The sequence below is a fragment of the Hippichthys cyanospilos genome, chromosome 5, assembly GCF_059441005.1.
Source record: "Hippichthys cyanospilos isolate Australia breed blue-spotted pipefish chromosome 5, RoL_Hcya_1.0, whole genome shotgun sequence".
NCBI classification, from domain to species: domain Eukaryota; kingdom Metazoa; phylum Chordata; class Actinopteri; order Syngnathiformes; family Syngnathidae; genus Hippichthys; species Hippichthys cyanospilos.
In genome coordinates, this window is record NC_142373.1 from 18,760,006 (window position 1) to 18,779,831 (window position 19,826).

The 19,826-nt window shown below is 38.0% G+C and overlaps 1 protein-coding gene across 1 annotated transcript in view; it reads right to left on the minus strand.

The window, feature by feature from the left end:
• Positions 1-2,326: 2,326 nt before the first annotated feature.
• Positions 2,327-19,826, minus strand: part of asic4a (acid sensing ion channel subunit family member 4a) — a 157,711-nt gene continuing 140,211 nt past the window's right edge. Inside the window, exons 5-12 of the mRNA XM_088415941.1 lie at positions 18,917-19,044; positions 18,671-18,824; positions 12,227-12,280; positions 9,958-10,111; positions 9,204-9,295; positions 8,817-8,896; positions 7,327-7,443; positions 2,327-4,270 (exon numbers count right to left, since the gene is read on the minus strand). Of these exons, the coding sequence (XP_088272067.1) occupies positions 4,139-4,270; positions 7,327-7,443; positions 8,817-8,896; positions 9,204-9,295; positions 9,958-10,111; positions 12,227-12,280; positions 18,671-18,824; positions 18,917-19,044 (911 nt within the window). The 3' untranslated portion in view covers positions 2,327-4,138. The remainder of the gene's footprint in view (positions 4,271-7,326; positions 7,444-8,816; positions 8,897-9,203; positions 9,296-9,957; positions 10,112-12,226; positions 12,281-18,670; positions 18,825-18,916; positions 19,045-19,826) is intronic.

The window sequence follows — 19,826 nt, forward strand, 5'->3', positions numbered from 1 at the left end:
CATTGGGGGGCCTGCCCCACTATTAGAGAAGCACTGCCCTAAAACAATCCATATCTGCCTGCCCCTAAATACAAGCTGCTCACATGAGATGACTTCTTGGAAATGTCAAATATTCCACAGAACATTTTTTTTCTTTCAGCCGATTTAACGTAAATAGATTTTTTACGGCTCAAGCGTAACCATCAAACAGTAAATTCCATCCAGGGACGAGGGATTGCCCAGAAAGTCAACCCCTAAGGGTTTCGGGGAATCCCAAGAATGCAGGCGGCATGCTGTCCCGTCTGCTGCGGCGAACGAGCCTGAGGCCCGACATTGTGCCTGGCAACACCCCGCTCGGCTTACATGCGCACGTGACGCCGTCTCCCGTGTAAACACGTCCCAAACACCTTCCTCAATCAGAAACGAGGGCTGCGTATCGAATCGGCCTCCTGTGAACACAGAAGACAACAAATGCTCCCGGGTTCCCAATCGAGCGAAATTCGCAATAAAAGATGCGGCGTATTCTCGTCGACGGCCCAGGGCCCCGCGTGACTCGTCTGAGCCCGGAAAGGCACCATTATTGATGACAGAGGAGAGGATTGTTATGCATGGCCTGTGTGGGATGCCATCAGAGAGTGCGATTGGGAACCTTTTGAAAATGTCAAAGTGACACATGATTATGAATATTAAACAGTCATATACAGCCCATGATTACTTGACAGGAATAGGGGAGTTGACAGATGGTGGTGTGGCGGTAGCTCGTACTGAATATCCAAGTTGCCGAATGAGCAGAGCAAATTGAAAATTTTCTTGGTCATTTTGTTACTCAATCCATAGACCAGGCAGAAATATGATATACACAAACTCCTCTCCAACAAAACCCGCATGTGCAAAAATACCCCCCAGTGTGAAAACAAATCTTCATGCATTAAAGTCTATCCCTCTTTCTTACTTCCCCCTACAAGGAAAAATCATAATACAAAATGTTTTTCTCTGCATTTGCGTTGCACTGAAATTCAGCGAAAACAAGCCTGTAGCAAAAGTCTAGCTCAGTTAATGATTGATGCACCTCCGTGCGTTTTGCAGCACTTTATACTCAGTATGGCTTTTCCCCGCAGTCAGACGATATTCTCCCATTCTCTAGGTGGCAGTAAATGGAGTCTATAGCATACAAACAAACTCCGTAACAGAGGTAGAGAATCCCAGTAGATTCAAACAAAATTATTCCCAGCATTTTTTTATTAGACTCCATGCCTCTCCTGAACGTGGCCAGGAGTGGTTTACGGTATTTAGGTCATGGTAGTCCTTTTCAGCCGAATCATAAAGGTGTTTGTACCGGTGAACTTTCATAATCAATAGTTTTTCCGCCATGTTTTCCACTTGTAAAGAAGTTCCTGAAGGCACGCGTTGTGGAAAATCTGAAACAAGATTTCATTGTAGAGGAGTTCTACTGTGTGTGTGTGTGCATATATATATATATATATATATATATATATATATATATATATATATATATATATATATATATATATATATATATATATATAAATAATGGTGGCAAAACGTATACAAGTTTATGAATTACTGGCCAAGAAATAAGGAAGATGCCACAGAAAAATGTAAAATTTTTGGTATGTGTGAATTTGACTAATGTTGAAATGTGTCCCTAAAGTTAACGGAAATAACTGATAATTTCAAAATTAGGAAGGAGGATAAACATCTTTTTGAGGAATCCCTCATTAGAAGTGAATGCTTTTTTTCTTGGGGTGAAAAATGCGAAATTGTAATTTTTTTTTTAATTTGTGAAAAAAAAACAGGCAGTCCAGATGGCATGAATTTTCTGAATATGGTGGAACTAGAATGAAGTGAATTGGATGGAAAAAAAATAATAAATGATAAGAATGATTATTGCAAATAAAAAGACAAGCAAAAGTAATGGTGAATGTAAAAACATACTGTGATTTATTGTCCTGATGACATGATGGATACATCAAAACTGTATTTGCTCATCTGTCTCGCAAGAATAAAAAGGACATGTCTGCTTGTTCTTTAGTCTCTTCTCTCGATTGACTTGTACATTCTGCTCTTTTCTATTTTTTTTTCAATGCTCATTGGTGAGCCAGCGATGCTTTGTTTTGATTTTACAATCACTCACGATTCCGCTAGTTTGCTTGACTTTGGTGGATTTCATTGATTTTGGCTCCACTGTACACACACACACATATATATATATATATATATATATATATATATATATATATATATATATATATATATATATATATATATATATATATATATATATATATATATAAGAAAAAAACAGAAATAATGTCCACAATACATAGTCATTGTTCTTACCTGTACAAATGTATTGATATTCTTCTTTATCTGCAGATTTTCAGTGTACAGCAATTGCTACAATCGTGATCGCATATAAAATTCTTTCTCTAAAATGTATAAATAACATAAAGATTACTTAAGTTATATCTGCCTGCATTACAAACAACAACCATTAAAACAGAATCTCTCTCATGTTTTCGTCATTGTTTTTTTTTACAATGTTCGTGTTACAATGTACAATGCTACTCTCTAACACCTTTACCACAAATCAGACTACGTGTATCATGTGGAAAGATGTCACTCCGTCACTGCGACCTCCAAAAACGGAGAAGAAAAAAAATCCACCTCAATATACCCCGATATAGTTTGAATTACAGTTGCACAAAAAAGTTTTTTTTTCTTACTTTAGAGTTCATTTTGTATACAATATAGAACATATAGATCTTAGTATTTCTTTAAATGATGAGATATTTCATGACGTTGCAATGCAACTTGATGCAGCAGTACAGTGCGTACTCCAATCAATATTTAAAAAAAAAAAGCTCAAGATGGCTTCAAGAGAAACCAAAAATTAACTCATTCACTCCCCAAAACGATTTATTCATATATATATATATATATATATATATATATATATATATGTTTTCATTTTTCTGTGTTGGGCTTGGCTGGTACTGAATGAGTTAATTATCATAAATCCCCAAATATAGGACACACTTGTGTATAGGCCCTTAATTTTTGGGTCAAATTCTCAAATCTTCTATGTTACTGTGTTTAAGATGCACCAACAGTTCTGCGACAATGTAAAAACTATGGCAAAACCGATTGAAGCTCATCTTTGTAAATTCTTCGTATTTTCTTGTTCATATCCGTAAATTATATATTTGTTGCGGGTTAAGGAACTTTCAGATTTGCCACACTGTGAGCGAGCAGTGGAACTCCGCACCAGTGTAACGTTGAATGCACTCGAAGCAGTTGCTTTTCCTTTTCCAGCTGGAGTTCCTTTGGCCATAAATATCTGAAGATGCGTACTATCCCTGTTCCACTAAGTTTATGATTGAGTGTATATGCCAAAAGACCGCAATTAATAAACGAGTCCTCTAACCGGTGCAGATAGTTCAGTACTTTGCCATTCTTAATTGATCCACTCCGTTTTTGTTATGTTCCTTTGTGTTAACAAGGGTGGACTTGAACGTTGGTTCAGTCTGCTTGCTTCTTTTAATGAAAAGAATGCCGTAAGAGCCTCAGCTAACACGAGCTGTAAGAACATGGCCGGTATAAAAATGTGCATTTGTGCGTCAAAACTCGGCTTATCTGGCAGACAGAGCCATCTTCCTCAAAAGGATCAAATTTATGTTACCATTTGCAGGATACACCCATACTTTTGGCCTTCATTTTTGAGAAAAAAAAGTATGTCTTATATTTGGGGAATTACGTTATATTTTGGGGAGCGTAAATTACGTCAAGGGGTCACACAGTCCTCTTCTTATTCTCTTTCAGAGAAGGTAAAATCGGTTCTACGTGAGTGCCCGACTTCCCGTTTGAAGCAAAACGACGTTGATGAGGTCCCATCCTGACAAAAACAAAACAGCAAAATATTACGCAGTGTCCATTTTGTGCCTACATACTGTACATACAAGTGCTTTGTTAGCATCTCAAGTTTGGTGTTGGACTTTGGCTGGAGCTTTTCACGGATGGCAGCAAAGAACTGGTGCTTAATGCAAAAAGTCTCTCCTGGACGGCAACAAATGCTGCTTTTCCCTCCCTTCGGTTGTCAATGCAAAGAAAAAAAAAGAAACGGAATCGATGGCTGGATCTAGCATGTGAAGTCCTCAAACACTCCGTGGCGTCCGGCGTGATGATGGTGAGGGTGGTGGTGATGGTTGGGCAACATGGTGTTGGCGTACGCTCCCTCCGGGTGACTTCGCGGCACGGCATTGGGCTCCTGCTGAAAGCACAGAAAACCCCTTGAATAGAATCCTCCCCTGATGAGTTACGTTTATACGGGCGGAACGGTTCGCTAACTCCATCGCTTGGCTCGGCTTTCTGTTTTGTGGTCACGATTTTCGGTTTAATGCACCGGTAAAAAGTAAAAGAACAAACACATGAAGAATTCCCACAATTGTTTTGAAACGCTTCTTTGGTATCTAACAATTACTGCAGGCTTGCCGTATTAGTGAAAGTTGTGAAATTGGACACACGGAGCTGCAGCGAGTTCATTATGATGCACAAGCTGTTCAATTCTTTATATTCTGGTTAATTATGTTGATATCTTCTTACAATATTTTTTGGTCCATCAGTCTGTCGCTCGTTCATGAAACCATGACTCAGAAATGCAGCACAAACAATGACATCCCCAGTAATGCTGGCAAAAATTGATGCAATGAAAGACAAGTAGTGAATTGAACCAAGGCAATTCATTCACTCACCTGGGCATAGTCTGCTGCTTCTTAGTGGTGGCGCCAAATGATCAGTTTATAGTGAATGCAAACAGACAAAACACTTGGCTTGTAATTCCGTCGGTAATAGGGGAACATCGGGCTGACCGACATCTGATGGAATGTCTATCCCGAGGACTATGACGACGGATGAAACACACTTACAGTAGTTGTGAAATTCCTCTTTTTTGTGTGTTTTAACAAATGCCCCGTGATGGGCCAGATGTCGATCAATGTCACATTGATTGAAACGTAGTGCAGAAACTATTCAACTCCATTCAATTGAATGCGTTTATAATTATATTTCTCCTCCAAATATGAACTTGTGTTTTGCTTGGGGATCCAAAACATTTTTGAACACATTTTTCATTAATTTTGTCAAACAACTGATAGAATCAGAGCGTTAATTTCTTTTCAAGTTGGAAAAACCTGCAAATTCAAAAGCATATAAAATAAATAAGCAATGATTTTCTCCCAATTACAATTGTTTGGCTATTTCTAGCTTTTGACCATGTGGGAACCCTTCAGGGCGCAGGTGTCGAACTCCAGTACTCGAGGTTTCCATATGCTGCATGTTTCCAAACCCTCTCTCTCAAACAGAAATGATTAGCATCATTTTCAAGCTACTGCAGAGCTTGCTAATAAACGAACCATTTGACTCAGGTGTGTTGGGGAGAGAAAACCGGAAAACATGCAGGATGCCGACCCTCCAGGACTGGAGTTCCACAACTATGCTTTAGGGAAAGTCCTTTCCAGCATGACTGTGCAAAAATCACCATCCCAAAATCTTATAAAAAAGCTTCCCCAAAATGACGGATGTTTGTTTTCTTTCCCGTGTGTGTCATGTACATTGTCCCAATACTTTTGTCCGTATTATGTGCACATTTCTGACATTATCACATCTGCAAGTTTGGATCAAATCAAATCTATCAATATCACTGTTTCCCCTGGAAGCATAATTCCATTACAAAAAAGGATGCGGCCTTGCACTAATTTCGGAATCAATTCATTTAATGATGATGACTGCGAAAAGCAATCTCCTCGGAAAGGCCGGCGGAAGAAATGAAAACAGCTAAAGTGAACAGAGAAAACGTCAAAAGATGAATCTAATGACCGAACGTCTCCAAGACAAACGGAAATACGAAATTACATTTAGCTAATATATAATGGTCATTCCAGAATTGGAATTTGAGTTTTCAAATTCCTGAAAATAAAACCTTCACTTCTATGATTTTCTGCTTCATTTTCATCAACTTGTTGTACCAGGTGCAACCCTGGCACAGCGTTGCAAATCTGCGCTAATGCAAGCTACCTGTTTAGCTAGCTTTTACTGCTGACCAAGAGGAGAAACTGAAAAAATGAGAAATTAAATAAAAAAAAATCATTATCTTCTTCTGATTATGTGTGAGAAATTTAACTATGTAATAAAAATATGAAAAATTGACGAGCGAACCTGCCAAACCATTCATTATTCATTAAATTAAACATGTTTATGTTTTTGAATTCAAAACAGCACAAATAATGTATAAAGTGCAGTATACAACAATCAAGTCTGCCACAGCATTCAGAATTTTGTTGGAGGAAATCAGAGATCCAAGGGGCACAAGTGATTTAAAAAAAAAATCCACGACATATTTTACTATAAATAATTTACCTAATATTTAAATATCATGCGACAATTTAACGAAAACAAGGGGTAGGACCTGACAAGTTCTTCAACTTCTTCCTACTCCTTTGAATATGTAATCTATTGTTGATGCTTTTTTTATCTTTATTATTTTTTTATTATTTTTATTATTTTTTTCAAATTTCCTTTTGCATTGTAATTATATGTTCAATGAATTAAAACAAATAACTCTAAAAAGGTTATGTTAACAGGCTTGCGTGCATGTTGTGGGACACGCGTTCCACAAATAATCATTAGAAAGCCCATTTAGCATTTACCATTATTCGAAATGTTCTGTTTATTAAAACAAATGTTCCCACAGTTGCAAGAGACAGCAATGGAACAAATAATATCAAAATAATAGCATTTAAATTCCATTTGAACTGTTTCATCTGAGATTCAATTTGGTCATTTCAGGTTGTAGGACGAGAGAAAATATGTCATTTTCAAGGATACCCCAGAGTAATTTCATATTTTAAAACTACTTTCAGGCATTCTTTTTCTCTTAGCGTTTCGTCTCATGGCAAATAGATTTACTCAGAAACTGCATGTTTTAATATTTTGTCAGTGGATTGTTTCAAATGTAATTGTTGGGATGTAAAATGTCCTCCAATTCAAAAAAGATGTTGGCAGATGCTCTATTTATTCATTTTTTTTCCTCGTTGCAGGCGCAGCTGGACCCATCTACATCCAAAATAAAATTGTGTAATAAACAAGTCCATCCTCTGAGCAAATATCTGCAATGAATTAAAAAGAGAAGATGCACATTTCTGAAGTGGAAAAACAATCAGATTCCCCCCGAATATTCCAATGTAGTTTTTAATTAAATTATAGTGCCCATGGGGAAAGAGACTGCATGAAAAAGAAGCGTAGTTTGTTGCAGTACAGAATGTGCCCGACCTCTGTTTTCATCTCTTCCAGGCCGACCGTGGCAACGGTGGCGGGCTGCGCTTGCGGCTTGCTCTTCTTTTCCTCTTTTTGTGGCCTCAGTACACGTTGTAACCGTTGCTTGAAGACCTGCGTGACACAGCAACCCAAAAGAACACAAATGAGAAGAGGATGAGGCATGCAAGAAATTCAGAGCATGATGACACTAAAAAGTAAGTGTCCGTTGTAAACTGTGAAACTAAGAACTCTTAATTCAAGTTGTGTACTCTGTCAATGTAAAATCAGGACAGGCTTTCTGTAACTGTTGTGTTCTTAATAAGGCATGGAGGGATTTTTTTTCAGACTTGAGCTATGCCCTCTGTTTGGGGCATGGTTGAAGACCGCATTTTTTCTACTCTATCTATCTATCTATCTATCTATCTATCTATCTATCTATCTATCTATCTATCTATCTATCTCTTTAAAGTGAGCAGAATATGCTTAACTCAAGATGGCAATTGCGTTTTTATTTTGTCTTATATTTTTTTGCATCAGGGATGAGAGGCTTTGTCTTAACCCATTCAAATTTAAGCGGGATGGAAATCAAGTTATGAGGCTTAGCATGCCATCCGTGCCCTTAGTGGATCTCAAATGGCTTTCAAATTGTTGTCTGTTCTTCTTTCTTAAACAAAACAAAGAAAACCTGAATAAACACTTTTATTTTTTTATTTTTTTACCAGTGGCAGGGCACTGTGACTCGATGTGAACAATTAAAAAAACAAGAAAAACATTAATGTACTGGTTTAATTATTTATTTGTTTTAAATATGGTACACATTTCTTAATGTATCAAATACTCAAAAGTTTCTTTCAAGGTAAAACAGACTGAAAAATACAGCCGTAATTTTAATCCTGTGATACCATGACACCGAGATATTTCTGCTCAAAGTTATCATACTGTAAGAACCTGATATCGGCCCATGACTAGTTCCTAATATTTGTCTCCGGAACTACTCTTACTGGTTACGTGATGGGAAACATTTGATTGTGCCGCGCCACATTTGCAATTCCATCATCTGGGAACTGATATGCACATTTAATCAGGCGGCGTGACATTAGTCAGGCTGCACGTTAAATGACAATCAGTCTGAGGGGAATTTGGGGCGACATTTTGTCTTGGCCTGCTGGATTGAGGTCAAAAATGGGCCTGCTGTTCTAAAGCCACTGCCAGCGTCTTTTTTTTTTTCTTTTTTTAATTCTGCCGATTCTTGATCGAAACGTGACAATAACTCAAGCTTTGGATTCCCAATAATACAATATTCAATACGAATGTAACTTGTGTGAAATATCTGAACATGGATGACAATGTTACCAAGACATGAACTTTTATTTATTTTGTTCACATAACTTGTACTCCAGGTTCTGAAGATTGACTTTCACATGACAATAGGCCGACGTTTGTCCTTTAGACTTAAGTAAACAAAAAAAAAATAGTGCCTTTACCGTAAGAATGTTTCTGAGTACCTCATAGATGTAATCCAGTATTTCTAAGATAGTCAGTATGCTGGCTCCAATGAAAAGACCCATCTGTCCACCAATGTCACCTAAACGCAGTGCATTAAGACAAAAAGCAGAGTCATTGACAAGGTTTTGTTCTAGAATCCTCGTGATTTTATTAAACCAACACAATGGTGCCTTGACATTTGGAAATTTTTTCATTTTTTTCACTCTTGAGCAAAATTTGGGGTATGAGCATCAATTTAACAAGTTTTAAAATAATCATTAAGAGTTTCACTCTGGCTCTATTTCAGTTTGTAAAACTGATTTGAGATATGAACAATATGAGGAATGGATTAAACTCATATCTCAAGGCACCACCGAAATACAGACTTAAGAAGGCAGAGGTCCTACCTAATAAACCTGCAACGTCATAGGCTTTCTTTTGTTCTATTGTTTCAAAGTTGAGAGCCTCAAAGAAGATGTCCAACACAAGGAAATTGTCTCTACGAAAAACAGAATATTAAAAGACAGCAAAGCACAATGCAGCAACTCACGTCAAACCAGAAAATAAGTACAATATTCAATCAACGCTGTACCAAACGTAAACTGATCGATACTTCATTTTACAATTAATCACGTTAAATTAAAAACTGCTCCAAATACTTCCAGATGAAGTCTTTCATTCGCAAACGTTTTCGTCAGTGAAAAGTTTGAGACAGATGCAGGTGGACCCAAACAGATCTGTGCAAAAACAAACTGTATTTATGACGTGTTTTCACAAAATCAGGCTTATGTCTCCAAAAATGAAATTTGAGACATTGATATCGTGTACCCCTTTAAAATGATATATATTGCATGGAAGTTTCTAATCATATATATATATATATATATATATATATATATATATATATATATATATATATATATATATATATATATATATATATATATATATATATATATATATACATATGGTGTGTAAAATCCATTCCCAATCATTCAATGGATTATTTACTAATAAAAAACCATCAACAGTAAGGCGACGCAAACATCGCATTGTTGTGTTTCACGCGGTGCGCAAGTGACGGCAGGCCGGAGGTCGGAGTTAATGATGAGTTTTACGAGAAGCGCACGAACGCTCGCACTCGCCCTCGGTGGCTCCTACCTGATGTAGTCTTCCGACTTGTCGTATTTCCTGGAGAGATAGCGAGCCGAACCTTTGCTGGGGATTTTGACCATGGAGAGCTCTTTGCCGTAACGGGTGAGATTACAGGGCGTCTCGCATGGACAGGTGTCCCCGCTGGTCTTCTGGAGCTGTGCTGCAACGCAACAAAAAACAACCTCTCATTTTAGATCTGCAGGCTCACAGAGATGACACAGAATCAGGAGGAATATCCCAAAATGCAGTTATGATTTTAAGAAATTGCAAGGAAATTTAAATGTAAACTATTGTTGTAATATTGGCCCATTTCTCAGGTTTTTAAACTGTTTGTAAATGCACATTTAAGTAGTGCCTCTTCCTATTCACACAGTCAACGCAATTTATCTTTATTTATATTTAATGGCGCCCAAACAGGTTTGATCCGGCCCGCGAGATGGTTAGTCAATAATAAGAATGAATTTTTTTCAATATATGAAAAACTAAATATTTTATGATTAATAGTAATGCTAATGTTTTTGGTTATTAGTGATGTTGTGCTTGTACTATTTTGGACCGTATTAAAAACAAATAATACATTTCAAATTGTTGTTTTAAAGTTTTATAAGTATATACCACTGGGGAATAGATTTTCCCCCATGCGGCCCGCAAGTTTAAACAATTTTGACACCCCTGAATTTGACAGTATGTATACAGCAATTTGATACTATTTTGAATCTGTCTTCTGCATTTTGAGTCGCAGTTTTTAACGATGAAGACTCAAGCGTGATGGTAATAATAATCCTGATCAATGAAACTTTAAATAAAAATGTAGATGCTTAAATGTTAGATTAGGCAAACTTTACTCAACTTTGATTTTACATCCATACATAAGCACTTTTAATTTTGGGGGTTTTAAGTGCACCTCTTGGTCTGAAAAATATGATGGACTTGATTTGTATTCAACTTATTCTTTATTATTTATTCTATTTGCGTATGGTGACAATAAAGGTGTACTATTCTATTCTTTATAGCAGTGGTTGGTTGGTTGGTTGAATAGTAATAAGAAAACAAAAATCCGGGGGATCCTCAGGTTACAGCGGTACTTACATATGACTTTTCAAAGTTACAGATGTCATAGGTTAGGGGTGTCAAAACTGATTTTTATCATGGGCCACATTGTAGCTACTGTATAGTTTCCGTCTGAGAGCCATTTTGAAATCAGAGACCGCTAAAAACTTTTCAAAAGCGGTACTGATAACAAAAAAAAAAATGTCAAAGTTGAAGACAACTTGAAGTCATAATCAGCATTTCGAGGACCGCATAAAAACCGCCGGATCTGGCCCCCGAGCCTTGAGTTTGTCATAGGGCATAGGGAAAATAACCAGTGCCTAAGTCGCCCCGATATAAGAATTAGTCGGATATTTTGAAAACATGGTCATATATCTGAATGTAATCATGTGGGAGGGTACACAGAAGTAGAAACATAAAAAAAGGTCATTGCCATTGTTATCTTATAATAATACCAGATTGTTTGAGACGCTTTGTTTTGAGTTGCTTTGTTTTGCATCTTTTGTTTCCTGATAAGAAACATAATTAGGGCTGTTGCCCTTCCTGAAAAACAACAGCTCAATGCCAGGAATATTTTTTTTTTAATTCAACCGCCATTTCCAACATTGCACGTGTACTTCTCTTATAATATAACATATAAAAATAAGAAAATGGGGCTGCAGATGGAATGCTTTACAGTGTGCCGTCTATTTTTATGACGCAGCTCTTCCTACCTGAAAATGATATATTAAACTCTTCCTTTTCATCCAGTTGGCATAATTCATATCATTGTATTCATGAGTAAGACCCGTGCGGATATAACCCACTTCTAAAATATTGAATAGATTTTGAATTTTGTAATTAAATTTGTGGTTTAAAAAGGCAGAAAAGGTATAATTAGACAGAAGATAAGTCTACGCATGTCTGGCCATTAGCATAAACTCTTTTATAGTTTAACATTAGATACTATTGAAAACGGCACTTTTGTTCCGTAGCGATATTTGGAAGGAGAGTGAGATCAGATGGAAGACGGGGGAGACGCCGCAGAAATGAGGAATAAGTATAATATTAACGGTCCAACAATGGAGGTCATCCTACTCCAAAGTGACAAAATCACAATGGGAAAGTCATTTTCGAGATATTCCGATTAATTTAGCATTTATGGGAAAAAGAAAACTCTTCATCCGCCATGTACTCTTATACTTCTAGTGTCATGAGCAAAGAAATGAAGCAGATTGTTTCTTACCAAGTGCTTTGTCAACACAGTTGATTTTATTAGGAGGACAGATATCAGCGGTTCCTGGAGAGGAGAGCACATAATGAGTCTGATCAATCACTAACAAAATGATCAGTGACCCCTGTCTACCGCAATGAGGAAGAACGGCTGTGAACAACACGCCGTCCCGTATCATTCATCTCCGAACGGGGATGACTTGCATCCACGAGCGTGGCCGTACCTGACAAATGGAGCATGCAGACTGCATATGTAGAGTAAAAAAAAAAATCAAACAAGCAAAAAAAAACCCAATGGCTGGTCCATCAAATGCGGGGATTCATTAGCGGCACAAGCCATTAGCCCAGTTCTGCCGTTTCGCTTCTTTATGAGGTGTGTTGATTCATGTACAGTGAAATGACATCGCCTCGTCTCTGCGACTTTTCCCACACTCACTTATTTCTTCTTCTATCTCATTTACACAATGTTACGGGGATTGCCACGTTTTCAACCTTTTTTGAGGCAAGGCACACTTTTTCTTCTTCTTGGTAAAGTGTCCAGGCGCACCACCAACCGGAATGCTTTCAATTTGATACCGCCTATATTAACATTAAGATCTTCTCAGAGAGTGAAAAAGTGCTGTGCTGCCACCTTGAGGCGAGGAGTATTCATTATATTTTATTAGGAAAAAAAAAGTGAAATTAGATTTCACACAACACACCTGACTACCGTGTTTTCCATACTATAAGGTGCACCTACAGCAAAAGCCTTAAATTTTCTCAAAAGCTGACATTGCACCTTATAATTTGGTGCTTTCTTAATTTTGATTGAAAAGTTTGACTGACTTGTCTGATTGTTTTGTTGACTTTCCCTTTAGCACAGCTCCATCTAGTGGATGCATAGCGCAACCCCAGCCACTGCTGGAGAGTCTACTCTATGCGAATTATAATGCATTGCACATTATATGTGAAAACAGTTTTAAAATAGACCATTCATCGAAGGTGTGCCTTATAATCCAGTGACCCTTATAGTGCGGAAAATACAGTACATCTCGCGGTACACTCTTGTGCCACAACCCATTGGTTGAAAAACACTGACCTAGAGTACAGATGAGAGTCTTGAACAATTAAAAAGCGAGTCATACTTTTTTTTTTTGTTTGGAGACAAAAGCTGTGCCGTGTTTTCCATGAGCTGTCCACATGTCACAGGACAAGAACAGTCTAATAGCTTTTTTGGGTGGTCGCCCAAATATAGAAATAGACCCAGCCACTGAAATATTTACTTTGAGGCAACCGAATCCTGGAAAACACATTTTTGCTTCTATGCCTTAGTGGTGCGTTAAGATTTAAAAGTGGGAGACGCTTTGGAAAGGCACATAAAGTCACAAACTGTGCTGATTAGAGACACTGAGATACTACTAGTTAAATCTGCTGGTGGTGCATTCAAACGCAGTCAGACAGTTCAAACTGAGACAGAAAACAGGTCCATCAAACATTGAAAACTGCAACGATCTAAACAATGTAAGTTATCACACAACTCTCGAAACATCATCTTAAATCATCTGTCAGGGTGTGCATCCTCATAAAACTTAACAAAAGGCAGACCCTATTTTTAAAAGGAATCACTACAACACAATTTAGTTATAAGTTGCTTCCCGTGCCAATGAATTTGCTCTTAATTTGAAAAGTAAAATGTACTGTTCCCGTCATGGCACTAAATAAGATTTGCTGATTCATGCAGAAACTGCTAAAATCTCATAATTGTAAACAATAAAATATTCACATGACAACTTTGTGAAGCTCTAAACAGCACACTGTTACAAAAATAATAAAAATAACAACTTCGATTATACAGTGGCGTTAAATTGAGCCAGGAACAGAATTATAAGGGGTAATTCAAAACGTGTTTATTCCAGTTACTAAATATATGTTTTGATGAACAGATGGTGTTTCTTTTTTTTTTTTTTAACATATACAAACAAAGCTATAACTCGGGCAATAACTACTGCATGTGCAAGACAGGATTATCTTCCACATCCTGTTTACTGTGTAAAAACCGTCAAAGTCAGAGCTGTAAAATTTGAACAGCTGTGCGCTGTGTGTGTGTGCTTAAGACTGAAAAAGAACCTTCTATTCACAAGTTACCCTTGCGCTCCCTTGACACGCTTTTCAGCCAATTGCTCTCAGGAGTCACATAAAGGAATTTCAGATTTCTGAATATTCCCCGATAAATTGTGCTCACTCGTGATAAGTGCGGCGCCCTAATGTATGGCGCTCCACGACAGGCCCGCTTTACCACCGCCAGCAGACCAAAGCCTCCGCGTTTATTAAATCTGATATCTCCAATAAATAGAATTCCGGATGCAATACATCAGCGCGGGAAACCAAAGTGGCGCTGCAGCTTTCTCGGAACTCCCGAGTGATCATTGCTCACAATCTGTTCGTTCAAATGTTTCTCCCGATACGGACGCATTTCTTTGCTGTCTTGTTCATATGCAGCTGGGGCTCATTTCTTGTTTAAAAGGAGACATTTCTCAAAAGGAAAGTTGAGCTTGCAATTTCTCCACCGGACTGACGCGTCAGGCGGCGGCCATTTATAATTTAGGTCACAAATTGATTTCCTACCGTTAAAAACAACGGACCAGCACTTATAATGGTACAGCTGTCATCCTGTAATGTAATAGTTGTGGCCCTAAGGAATATTATTACAAAGCAACTCTATTATTCTTTGTCCGCTCTCACTGTTTTTCTCATTTCTGTTTTCTGATTTACTGTCTGAAAGGTGAAAACCAGGGGTGTCAAACATACGGCCAGTGTGCCAGATACGGCCCACAGGGAGTTTAAATCCGGCCCGCAAGACAATTTTGTGAAGCATTAAAAAAAAGAATGAGTACTAACGAACCTGCTGTTAGCTCATCCAGTGCCATGGATGAGAATTCTCTTCTTTTAAAATAGAATTAACAATAATAAATGTTAAAATTCTGGTCAAATTTTATGGAGAGAAGCTGACACACTTAACTCATGTTTACTTGTGTACTCATGTTTACTACGCAATTGAGCACTGTAGTGATAACTGTGACCGTTGGAGGGCAGTGTTCCCACAATACAACTCAATACAACTCAATACACAATACAACTATTACGAAGAATGGAAGTCAATCTTTCATATGGCCTACATTATTTAGCTTTATATATATATATATATATATATATATATATATATATATATATATATATATATATATATATATAATATCGCCATCTAGTCCGGCCTACTTGAGAATTAATTTTCACCCATATGGCCTCCTGAGCTAATATGAATTTGACACCCCTGGATGGTGAATGATTTACAGACATTTGAACACCCCTGGAGGTGATTAGTGTTCATCAATAGGTCAGTGATGCATTTAATTTGTGGTATAATATTATTACAGTACCCTAAATTTGGTTTGGGTGTGTGGCGTAACAATTTGTGGCGCTTTCCTGAGCTTAAATGCAGGCACCCGCTCGGTTGACATAAACACACAGTTTACATTCAGTGGCATGACTCCCTGCGATAGTGTTGATGCCACACAAGCTGTGCGAGTCTAGACACCTAATTTGGTGTTTGAAAGAGTGGCGCCTCAGTTATATCCTCCAGACAATTTGGGAAAATGAAAAATCGGGAATCTATAGTGATAAACTGCTGATTGACACAGCAAACAGCGTTTTCTAATCCGACAACGGTATATGTTTGTGCCTGTCGGATATTAAGTCTTTTACTTAATTTGAGCCATAAGTCATTTATAAATATTAGAGACAGACCGATAAGCGTGTTTGTCAGGGCCGGGGCGGATAATTAGCAGTCAAGGACACCGATAACGCAGAAATTTGGAGACAACATTTCTTTTCGGGTTACATATTAGTGTTTTATAAATGAATAAACAAACAAAATCCATCTCAACTTCGTTCAAATGTCTTTAACTCATTCAGTCCCAAAGACATACTTTTATGTCTTTTAAGAGTCGAGAGCAGGGGTATCAAATTCATTTAATCGTGGGCCACATTGTAATTATAGTTTCTGTCAGAGGGCTGGTATGACTGATTTTAACCCCTGAGGAAAGTTTTGATCCAACTCGGGCTTTTTGATGTATGATATCAAAGGAAAACCATACGAAAAGAAAAAAAAGCACGGGAGTGAAAATATTGCACAGATTGTCAAAACATGACGACTTTTAATATGCCACTTTGCTGACCCTTCTAAAGGCTTGCAAACGAGAGGTCGAGAGGTACACCCTATAGGTGTCAAATTTAGCCCATGTCAGGCTCATTTACTGCCACTCAAAATTGGTCTACTTTTTGGTCGTAGAGTTGAGCTTCACTGAGGTTATTGTAATTATTAACTGCCTAAATTGTCAGATGTAAATACTGCTGGAGCCTCCAAAGGCAAACACATTTATCATAAGAGACCGTTTAAACACTTTTGACACCCACTTTAGTGTGGATTTACACAGTGTGCGTCAACTGATGCACACTGATGATATTTCTTTTGGTCTCAAGTAGCACAATTCTAATATGAGTCATGGAAACAACCAGCAGTCAACCACTCAATTCATTTCACAAGGTTGAGTCAAATCACCTGTGGCTGAGGCTAAACCAGGGAAAGTTTTTTTTTTCTTTTTATCTTTTGCGCCTGGATTTTCCCAACCGGCTATGTGTAACTTGAAATATACCTCACAACATTAATTTAACAGATTTATCTGATTGTTTTGTTGGCATTCCCTTTAGCTTCTATTCTATGCGCTTTATAATCTGGTGCGCCTTATAGCGTGGAAAATACATACAATAGCTGGGATTGAATTTCTTTGACTCTCGAAAAAAAAGTGTCTTTGGGATTGAATGAGTTAAGAGCCGTCAACCCAAATGGTGGAAATTGACGATGCCCGACCGAGGCGACATTTTTGGAAATTCACTGAGATGTTATCAGGACTGACACCTGACTGAGAGGTGCCATCAGAGCTGAAGAGCGTTGCTTTCCACGTCTAATAGCTCAAGGTCAGACACACCAAATTACATCTGTCCTCCAAGAGTTCAAGTGGGCCAAATTGTAGATGGATTATTTTGCACATGCCCCATGATATCATGTAAATGCGAGGCTGCTGTGGACCGACTGATTATTAAAACAGCTGCCTGCAAATATTCCACTGAGAAGCGATGACGACTAATTGAATTCTTCGTTCACCCCGCCTGTCACTCAATGTTATCCATTCCTCCGTGCTCGTTCTCTATGGGGTCACGGTCGGGCTGGAGATTATACCACCTGAATTAGGGTGAGGCAGGGGTACACCCTGGACTGGTCATCTGTCAATCATCCAACCTGCACGTTGAGGTTCAAAAGAAGTAAAACATGTTTTTACCATATAGTCAGCTTAAAGATGCACACCAGTTGTTGCTCTCTCTGTAGACTTCAAAAACAGGACTCCAGAGGTTCTTTTAAATTTTGAACTAAAACACGACTGTTCTGAAAGTGGTTCCTGTTTTTGCCCTTTATCTTTCCAATTTAAAGCGTGTCAAACTATACAGTGTGCTGCCATCTGGTGGCCAACTGTGGAATTACACCCAAAACACACAGTCTGCAAAACAAAGTAGGTATTGAAAACTAGAATAAACGCTGCAAAATTACAGGACCACAAACCAAGAATGTGCAATGGACTAACATTCACTGTAGGCCTATATATTTGATAAAACCGCGTTTACAATGTGTAATTACTGCGTGACTTTAATGCCAATGGCAAAGTAATATGGTGAGTATTACTGACATTTTTTATGTTTTTGCCAAAAAAAGATGGTAAAGTATTGCATGGAAAAGCAAGATATGACGTCTGTGTTGTGCCTCTCAATCATATTTTTCAACCCCCCCAACACACACACACACACACACACACACACACACACACGCACACACACACACACACTCCATTCACCACATTGACTAGAAATCAAATGATTATCTTTAAAAATGATGTATCAAAAATTGTATTCTTTTTCACATCAACAAAAGCAAAAAGCAATATAAATCATCTTTCAACAAATGTTGCTTACGTGTTAGTCTGAAACAGACAAAAAAAAAACCTAAAATACATTAAAGTGCCTGGAATAAAATATATGTATTTATTTCAACAAGGAACATTTTCGAGCAACTAAACCGTTTGATCATGAAAAAAATCAATCAATCAATAAATAATAAAGAATGTAAATTGATCTGGAACATTAGCAAATGTTTACTAATATCTTGAACATTTGAACCTGAATCATCAAAATGTATAATTATTAAATATTTATAATTTGTAACATTTGTGCAGATTTTTTTTCTAAATCAGCACACGACTTTGACGTTGAGAGTGCCACTACACCACCTAGTGGCGTGGAGGTGCAATTATACTTTACACACCAAAAGCGCCGCCCTCACTAATTGAGGACTGGTGTAGTCAGAAGGTACCTGGCATGTGCACCATCCTGCAGTTGCAAACGCGCACGACCTCATTGGTCTCGCACAGCAGGCGACAGGCGCTGATGCTGTACGTGTCGTATCCGGGGAATTTCTCCTTGCTGCTGGAGCGGCAGTTCCCCCAGGGCTGGGGCAGGTACGTCAGCTAAGCACAGAGATTTATGAGCCAGGCAGCCAGCAGAGGGGAGCCGTTCACAACTCCGGCAATAACGCTGCATGATGACGATAAAGACCTACCCTCTGCTCCTGACATGAGACAAAGGTCTGGAAGCCTGGAGAGACACCGAAGCCCAGCTGGTGAATGTAAGGAGGCTCGTCCTGACTGTGGATTTGAACGCGGATTCCCGCCTCCAGGGATGTCTCATCTGAAAATACGGAGAGAAAAGCGTATGGGATGTCAATGGGATACGAACAAAATCTGAAGCTAAGAATAAAATATATTCCCATATCCAGTCTTTTAACTGTTGTGTCCCTGGGAATCGCAATCCTAAAAAGCTATGGGTCCCAATCGAGATGTTTGGAGTCCCAAAAATTGCGCGGTTAAAAGGTCAAAGTAAGTCTAAAGGTCCAAACTGCATTTACAAGATGTGAGCAAAAATTAACAGAGTTTAACACAAACACAGTAACATTTTATTTAAATAATAGAATAAACTTACATGTAGCATTTGTTCATTTTGGTAGAAAAGCTGAATTTTTATTTTGAGTGTTTATTTATTTAGCTTCAACATGTCTGTTTTGTTCCTCTTCTCGATCTTTTATCTTCTTTGTTTTCACTTTCCACCTCATTTATACTGGGTTGTGTATTACTCGACTTATCACTGACTCTAAAAAAAAAAATATATATCTAGATTTGACGTTATGTCAGGCCTAACAACCATTTTTTAGAGGTATTTTTTTCCCCACTAACGAGATCCTGCTGACAAAATCTTACAACAACGATATCTCGGGTAAAAATGGCACGCGACTTGCGAGATCAAAACAAACATGGCGGACAAAGTTGTAAGAGGTTTTCGTAAATTGTCACGTCTTGCTGAATAAAAGACTAAATGGATGATGATTGATATCTTGATATCAAAAAACGATGCGTCTGATGGATGTAAGAGGCTTTCAAAGTCTCCTTGTCAAATATTATGCGTCTCGGACGCAG